This window comes from Sinocyclocheilus anshuiensis, unplaced genomic scaffold, assembly GCF_001515605.1.
Source record: "Sinocyclocheilus anshuiensis isolate Anshui unplaced genomic scaffold, SAMN03320099.WGS_v1.1 scaffold279, whole genome shotgun sequence".
NCBI lineage: Eukaryota > Metazoa > Chordata > Actinopteri > Cypriniformes > Cyprinidae > Sinocyclocheilus > Sinocyclocheilus anshuiensis.
Genome location: NW_015549591.1, coordinates 467439 through 476107, shown reverse-complemented (window position 1 = coordinate 476107; position 8669 = coordinate 467439). Strand labels below are relative to the sequence as shown.

The 8669-nt window shown below is 33.6% G+C and overlaps 1 protein-coding gene and 1 pseudogene across 1 annotated transcript in view; one reads left to right on the top strand and one right to left on the bottom strand.

Annotated features, from left to right (window-relative positions):
* Nucleotides 1–2461, top strand: part of LOC107658154 (enoyl-CoA hydratase domain-containing protein 2, mitochondrial-like) — a 9581-nt pseudogene extending 7120 nt beyond the window's left edge.
* Nucleotides 2462–5284: 2823 nt separating this feature from the next.
* The window catches only part of LOC107658153 (protein zyg-11 homolog), a gene marked incomplete at its 5' end in the record, with an annotated part of 13524 nt that continues 10139 nt past the window's right edge, over nucleotides 5285–8669 (bottom strand). Inside the window, 6 exon segments of the mRNA XM_016446617.1 lie at nucleotides 5285–5331; nucleotides 5438–5617; nucleotides 5709–5806; nucleotides 6883–6935; nucleotides 7030–7227; nucleotides 8229–8347. Coding sequence (XP_016302103.1) covers nucleotides 5315–5331; nucleotides 5438–5617; nucleotides 5709–5806; nucleotides 6883–6935; nucleotides 7030–7227; nucleotides 8229–8347 — 665 coding nt within the window.

Genomic DNA, 8669 nt, shown 5'->3' with positions numbered 1-8669 from the left:
AATCGATCATTTTGACCCATACAATGTATTTTTGGCTATTGCTACAAATATCCCCCAGCGACTTAACACTGGTTTTGTGGTCCAGGGTCACATATCTATAATATAATGTATAATGTTTTTGGGAAAAAAAAGTTTTTGTGTGCTCAACAAGGCTGTATTTATTTGATCAAAAATACTGTAAAAACAGTAATACCGAATATATAATTATATATTAAAATATATATATAAAAAATAAGTATTATTAGAAAAAAAAAAAAGTTTTTCTATTTGAATGTATTTCAAATGTCATTTTATTTCTGTGACCGCAGTCACAGAAGAGCAGCATTTATTTGAAATATAAATCTTTTGTAACATTATAAATGCCTTAATGGTCATTTTTGGTTAATTTAATGCTACCTTGCTAACAAATGGTAGATTTGTCTATATATACAGTATATATCATTTATTTATAATCATTTTTATATATATAATTTTGTGAAGTAAACATCTACAGATGGTGTATATGGACCCTGTTTATGTGTGTGGGGTTAATTTTGCAGGGTTTTTCATTATTTGATAAGTGTAGCTTAGAGATATGATTTGTATGCATCTATGATTATGTGTACGCTTATGTTTGTATGTTTCTGTGGTTATGAAATTGTTTGCATACTAGTTCAGCTATAGCCACGGGCATTTCATTGTGTACTTGTGCTTTAATCTCATTTGCGTCATGTGACACTGTACTGTCACATGGGAGCGTCTCACATCATGACTCAAGACGACAGGCTGGCCATGAATATGTATACCCTCAAGACAGACCTGGCTCAAATGTGCCATTACAGTCTTCCCTCAGGCCCACTAGTGTCCAGAGCACACATTTAACGCGATAAACAACGTAATGGTACAAAAGAAGACACGTGCGTAATCAAGTGCATGACCTTGCTATTCATTGCCTTTGGAGCGAACCTGAAAATACGTCATATCGTCGTCATTATATGACTTGGCATGTGGATTTGTGGAACTGGAATCTTCTGTACTGTACTAAATTATTGCGTGACAATGAGAACATCCTGCTTTTCTGGTTTTCCCCATGATTGACAAGTCATTATATTAGATTAAAATGAAGATGTCCTATTTCGGTCAGTGTGGGAACGTCATTCAGACATGTCAGGCCACAATAACGTTTGTCTGCACTTCTGCCCACGTGACTTAACTGTATCATGATTATGTGACTGTGCCTTAGACAGATACAGTGCAGATTTTACAGTTGCAGTGAAAGATAATAAACAGTGGCCTGTATTATAGGCAGACTTACACTACCGTTTAAGAAATGAATTCTTCTATTCAGCAAGGATGCATTTAATTGATTGACCGTAAAGATCTTTGCATTGATACAAATGATTTATGTTTCAAATAAATGCTCTTATTTTGAACTTTCTGTTCATAAGAGAATCCTGAGAAAATGTATCACAGTTTCACAAATGTATAACAAATCAGCATATTAGAATGATTTCTGAAGGATCATGTGACACTGAGGACTGGAGTAATGATGCTGAAAATTCAGCTTTGCATCACAGGAAATAAATTACATTTTAAAATCTACAAAACTAAAAAAAAATATGTATTATTTAAATAATAGTTTTATGAACAATAGTAATAGGAATGTTGGCAAGAAGTACACAAATAATTGTAATTTTTTTATTTTTTTTTAAACAATATATTTTTACAATAATACTGTTTTACTGTATTTTCGATCAAATAAAAGCTGCCTTCGTGAAACATTATAAAAGTATTATTTTTAATGTAAATTAAAAATAATAAATTAAAATTACCATTATTTTTGTACTTCTTGCCAAAATTCCTTTTAATATGGTTCATAACTGCTGTTAAAGCTAAAACAAAAAACTAAAAGTGAATCAAAAAATAGCTAAAAAAAAAAAAATTCTATCTTTTCATTTTGGCCATCCAGCAAATACCCTAGTAACTACAGAAAATGAAAACTGAAAAAGTGTTTTGAACGGAAGATTTATTTTTGTTTTCCTCTCTCCTCAGGCTCCGATTGCCGTGCGAATGGCTAAAGTAGCCATGAATCGAGGCACTGAGGTGGACATCTCTTCAGGAATGGCTATTGAGGGAATTAATGTGTTACGCCAGGGTGAGTGTCATACATAAACCATATGAATAAAATCTGCACAATTTCATTTGTTGTAGTATTTTGTGTGCTTGGCTTGACTGAATGTTTTGTGGTTTCTCAGCTCATTCCTACACGGGACAGACAAGAGGGCATGGCTGCGTTTATAGAAAAGAGGCCTCCAAGGTACATTGGAGAGTGAAAGTTTATATCTGCAAAACACGTTTCAAATCCACATGGTACTAGTACAAACATTCTGAACATGCTGTACTTGCGTTACTACATTGTACCCAGTGTTGGGTTTCAATTTCCTTTGAAATCTGAGCTTTGCAATGTGTAAAAATAACTGCCACAAATAATTTAAAAAGGACTTTGTCATGTTCGTCTTTTTTTTTTTCTGGATAGACCATTATTTTTAATATAGACATGAAAGTGCACTATTCAGACTTAAATTGTTATAATTTATGAACGCTTTTGAATACAGACCTAAGGTTGATCTCTTTTTAAATAAGACAATCAGTAGATTATTGCAGAAGTGAAATTTAAAAAAAAAATGAAAAAGCATGAAAGAATTCAAGCATAAAAAGTCATAGAAGTTTAAATTTACTGTAAAGAAAATGTACTGTACTATTTTTATTTTATTTTATATAAAGTAAATATTTTACAAAATAGGTTTTAATCCAAATTTGATATGAAATTAAAGCCATATGTCTGAATGAGTTATGTTCCAAATTTGAAGTTGATATTAAAAAAATTGAGGTTCCTATGTAATTTTGTTTAGGTGTTATACCACAAACAGCCACCGGGTGCCATCCAAACTCCATTGATTTTTTTTAAATGAATTTTTCTGTCACAAATGTATTAATGTCTCTCTCAGTATTAATTCTATCACAAAATAACCACCAAATGAAATTTTGAGACTCAGACCTTTCCGGCGATATGTATTTTGTCAAGATTATAAAAAGTTTTGATTCCAAAAGACCGTAATATATTTTGTAATATGACACCCCCGCACTAAGGGGGAGGAGCCTGCTAAAAGATATTAAAGTACCATTTCTATGGTAACGCAATGTCTGATTTCAAAACGGTTTTCATAGGATGAATTTTGAGGTTTTAAGCTTTCTTTATGATGATTACTAAAACATGTGATAGGGAAAAAAGCAAACGAAAAATATTTTTTTGTGACAAAGGTCAGAACTCCTTACAGGTGCATCTCAATAAATTAGAATGTCGTGGAAAAGTTCTTTATTGAGATGCACCTGTATGTTTTGAGGTGCACTCTTGTCATAAATTAATCTATTACTGTTCCTACATAATTTTTAACAACAGTGGTAAAATATCTATTTAGGAGTCTTAGACCTTTCAAAAGATACATAGTTTGCCATGATTAGATTAGGATTTAATCATCATATATTGAAGTAAACTTAGTGACAGTTAAGGGGTTACAAATTAAATAAAAGCATTCTAGAAATAAAAAGCAAACTGAAAAACAAAGTACAATTTTGAGCTAGGATATTCTTCAAATTTTAAGGATACTTTAATTTGAAAAAAATACTTTAAAATTAATGTATTAATAAAGATTAACAGCAGACCGAAGCAGCAGGGGTTTTACATTCTTTATTCCCCAAACATAATTTGCATAACTGTGAATCTGAGCAGCAGTATGACACTAGTTTACTCTTGTTTTGCTGCTCAATCCACATTCTGAGTGAGGAAGAGAACAGTAGTGTGGCACAGAACCGAAATCTGTCATGGAGGGCCACATACATGCCTAGGGTCTCCACGCTCGGCCTGTAGAGTTCAGTGAACTAATTTGGTCCATTTATACACCATTTAACGCCAATATTTGTTAATGTCGAAGCTGAATCCAAAAACGGACATTGTTGTGATGTATTTCAGGTGTATAAACCTGGCCTAAGTTGCCAAACAAAATTTGAATTACAGTACAAATTATAACAAATACTTATATTTCATGCCATCTGCAAGAACAGCTGCATGCCACAATAAGATTTTCTGGAACAAAGCACATTTCCTGGAGCATCTATCTCATCATAAAACATGGCCCAGTTACGAACAGAAAACCAAATACATGCTGCAAAAAAAGAAGCATACACATCCAGGGAATTGAAACATTTATATACAAAAAAAGCTTCGTTAGATCACTGAAACAAATGGAGTATCATTTTTTTTAATTGCAACTTCAAACAAGACAAGTTGAACCTGCTGTTTAACAGCTTCATTGGCGTTAAATTAAATCAAACTTTAAGTTCAATGCAAGCATGTTTCGCAAAAAAGCAAATCCAATGACTTTTGGCAAATCACCAGCGCTCCAAAGATGCCACGATCAGAACAAAAATTTCCTCTTGACTTTTTTTACAAGGTGCTTGTACCTTTTTTACAAGGTTTACGAGGCAACAATCCATTTATTGACATATTCCTGCAAAGGCAAAAGCTTTGATTTTAATAATCTCCACCAGTTTCGTTTGCTTCTGAAGAGCTCCGGGTTCTTGAGGAATCTTTCGTCTGAGCTTACATGATGTTCAGTCCACTTAGTACTATTTTTGGAAACAAACTCAAATCTGGATCATAATACTTTGCGTGCAACACCACACCATAAACATTGTCATCTGCCACCGTTTTTATACAGTCTATAAAAATAGATTTCATCCCTAAAGCTCTCATGCTGTTCAGTGTTGACAAGCGGTTGTCTCACGTTTGTACACACAGATCACACACTTTTTTTTTTCCCTCTCTCACACATGCAGTTTAACATATTCCACACTGAACGTTACTAAACAATTCATGTATTTCCATGTAACACAACTGTATCTGTTGTGTCTTTATATTAATGCATTTTATGCCCAACAGGACAGAAATCTGTCAAATAAATGAAATTTCCTAAGGAGCTGCATCCAAAATCTGAATATGCATACGTAGCAATCTGATGCACATGCTCTTAATACACACATGCACAAACATATAAACTCTCACATACGTCCCACGTTTTAACATAAACACTCTCTGAGCTGCTGCCCGTCTAAATAAACATTTCCTCAGATCACGGAGACTTATTTCTTGTCAAATAAATAACGGATTCCGTCGTGAGCAGCAGAGCGTCATTGTCATACGGGCACGAGTGAACACATACACATACAAAAAGCTTCCGGTTTTTTGTGGTGTCCTATCCAGAGACCACTGATCTTGTCATGGAACGTTTTTCTCTGGAAAACAAAGAGAAATATGGAATAAAAAAAAAATGTACAAATGAAAAGAAACCGTTCTGTCATTTCAAAACCGTTTGACTTTGGATCTTCTGTGGACACGTACCTCTATGCGTGTGTATTTTGGGCGGTCCTGTGTATCCTGTGCGCGCCTTGTGGCGATGCAAACTGTCAAGGATGCTTTCAGCCAATCGCAGCACGTCGCTGTGGGTTTTGGGATGTGACCTCACGGCCTCTAGCTGCTGCAGTCCTCCCTCCTCCAGTAACATGCTGCAGTACCGGCCTGCTGCATTCATGAAGGCAGAAAGGGAAAATAAAATGAAGAACACAGAAAGTCTCTGGGCTTTGGAGCGTTGGGTTTATGGTGCTGATCTCACCATTTTTGCTGCAGACGTGCTGCATGGCCCATGCGGCCCACAGCTGGACTCCTGGGGTCTGGAAGCACTCCAGTAAAGGGAAGAAAGGGTTGAACGACCTGAAAAAGACACACAGAGATGTACACTAAACACTTGATCTCTTTATAATACTATAAATCAATTTAATTCTAGTGCATAATAGAAGAGAGCTTGAAAGGGGTCTGCACAAGCATTAAACAGAAAAAAATGGAAAAAATAAATAGAAATAATAATTAAAAAATAAAACAAAATAAATAAAAAAGGGAAAAGGCACATATAATTAAAAATTCAGTTTAAGAAACTAAAATTAAATTAGGAAATTAAAATGAAAACTGAACATAATTATTGTCATTAATATTGTCATTATTGACATTATTGTCCATAATTCAAATATTAATACTGTAATAGTATATTTAAAATACAAAAACAACACTGCTCAACACAGTCAGTGCTGTCAATGTTTTAGTTAATAACTTCATTTAGGATAAGCAAACGTCTTGTTACCTTGTTGCCATTTTTGTATTATCAATGGACATTTTATGCATTTTACAAATTTAACAGCATATATTAAATGTTTATTCAATGTTTATTGATAAAAATCTGTACCTTAAATTTTATTTAGACATTTAGTCGCACTGTAAGTAGTAACATATTTTGTTGTACATTTAAGTACAAATTTTGCATGACATAAAATAAATAGAAAAATAGTATTGCATTATTCAATTCATTCCTGTGGTTCAAGTAACATTTACTTAATGTTGTCTTTAACTGACTTTTCACTGAAAAAATAAAATAAAATAACATTTATCTTATAATATATTTTTAGATATTTTTTAAAATAAATTTCAAGCCCAACACAAGCTTGAGGATATAAGAGCCCTATGAAATCCATTTTATTTTTAATTCTGTGTTTTCAGTTTGAATTTTTTAGGATGCTATTTTAATGGTTTAAATACATTTTAAAATGAAAAAGTACGTCTAATCAACTGAATTCAAAACTTTAATAATTGATTGAAATTTTAACAGTAATAGTGCTCTATAAAAACATGACCAAAACCTTGCTCGACCCGAGACCAGACCTGGCAAACTCTGTTGTTGAGTAGCAGACCCCTTTAGTGAAGCATGTTTTTCATGATGTGGTTTTGTCATTTCTCACCTGTACGCTACCATCTCACATTCCGGCGATGGCCACTTCAGAATCGCCGAATGCTGCGTAATAAAAGATACATAATGATTAAACTATTTACTCAGGCCTCTGGTGCAATAATACCCAAACAAATACCCAATTTGTGCAAGCACGCACCAGTTGCTCTAGCAGTGTGTTCCTGAGTGACAGGTCGAGGGTCCACACCTTCTCGCCCCGTGAGGTGAGGTGGGCCAAGATGCCTGCGGCAAAATAACTGACCTCCACCTCTGGACTGTGCAGCAGAGAGCGAATGTGATCCAGAAAACTTTGAACCATCAGCTCACCGTGCAACTCCCCCACCTCGGCGATATTATTCTGAATACAAGCGAAACAAACACATTCAGAACTAGACAAGATAGAGAAAGGAAAATAGCACAGGGGACCACAGCTCCAAAAATACAACTGAATGCAAAGTGAAACAGTCTCATTATACTTTCTAACTAAGGGAAACTATTTGCATAATCCCTCAGCACGGCTTCCTTTGACACGAGAAGGCATTTTATCAGTGCTGCCCACAGCTCCAGAATCACTTACCTCAATTCAATTTCACCAGAGCAAAACACTGCAATACGTATTTCCCTCTCCAGTGCATATGCAGCACAGAATTGCTGGAGGCTTGATACAAAAAAATGCTTCTATTTGATGTTATATATGCTTCTAAAAAATAATATGCACGCACACATGCAACACATGCACATGTTCAAAAGTTTGGGGATTTTAAAAGTCGTCACTTATGCTCACCAAGGCTACATATAATTGATCAAAAAATAACAGTAATATTGTGAAATATTATTACAATTTAAAATAACTGTTTTATATTTAAATATATTTTAAAATGTCATGTATTCCTGTGATGGCAAAGCTGAATTTTCAGCAGCATTACTCCAGTCTTCAGTGTCACATGATCATTCAGAAATCATTTTAATAGGCTGATTTGCTGCTCAAGAAACATTTATGATTATTATCAGTTGAAAACGGTTGTGCTGCTTCATATTTTTTTGTGGAAAGTGTGATACATTTTTTGTTCACAAATTCTTTGATGAGTAGAAAGTTCAATAGAACAGCATTTATTTGAAATAGAATTTTTAAGGAAAGTCTGTCACTTTTGGTCAATTTAATGAATCCTTGCTGAATAAAAGTTTTAATTTCTTAAAAAAAAATTGTGAAAATAAATAGTGATCATGCGATTTTATATATATATATATATATATATATATATATATAATTTATGTGCTACAACAAAAATGCTAGAATTAAAACTAATTAAAATAACATTTCTCAATGTGAAGTTTTGACCCCCCCCCACTGTTTCTTACCAGTAAACCCAGGATCTTCTGTTGAATGGATGACTCTGATGGAAAGGACTTGAAAAACAGAGATATTTTCAGATGAGAACTTCAAGGCAGGTTTTTAACAAAGTACAGTTATGTTTTTCCAAAAATTCTATAAAAAGGTTTGAAGCTCCAGTCTTCAGTGTCACATGATCATTCAGAAATCATTTTAATAGGCTGATTTGCTGCTCAAGAAACATTTATGATTATTATCAGTTGAAAACGGTTGTGCTGCTTCATATTTTTTTGTGGAAAGTGTGATACATTTTTTGTTCACAAATTCTTTGATGAGTAGAAAGTTCAATAGAACAGCATTTATTTGAAATAGAATTTTTAAGGAAAGTCTGTCACTTTTGGTCAATTTAATGAATCCTTGCTGAATAAAAGTTTTAATTTCTTAAAAAAAAATTGTGAAAATAAATAGTG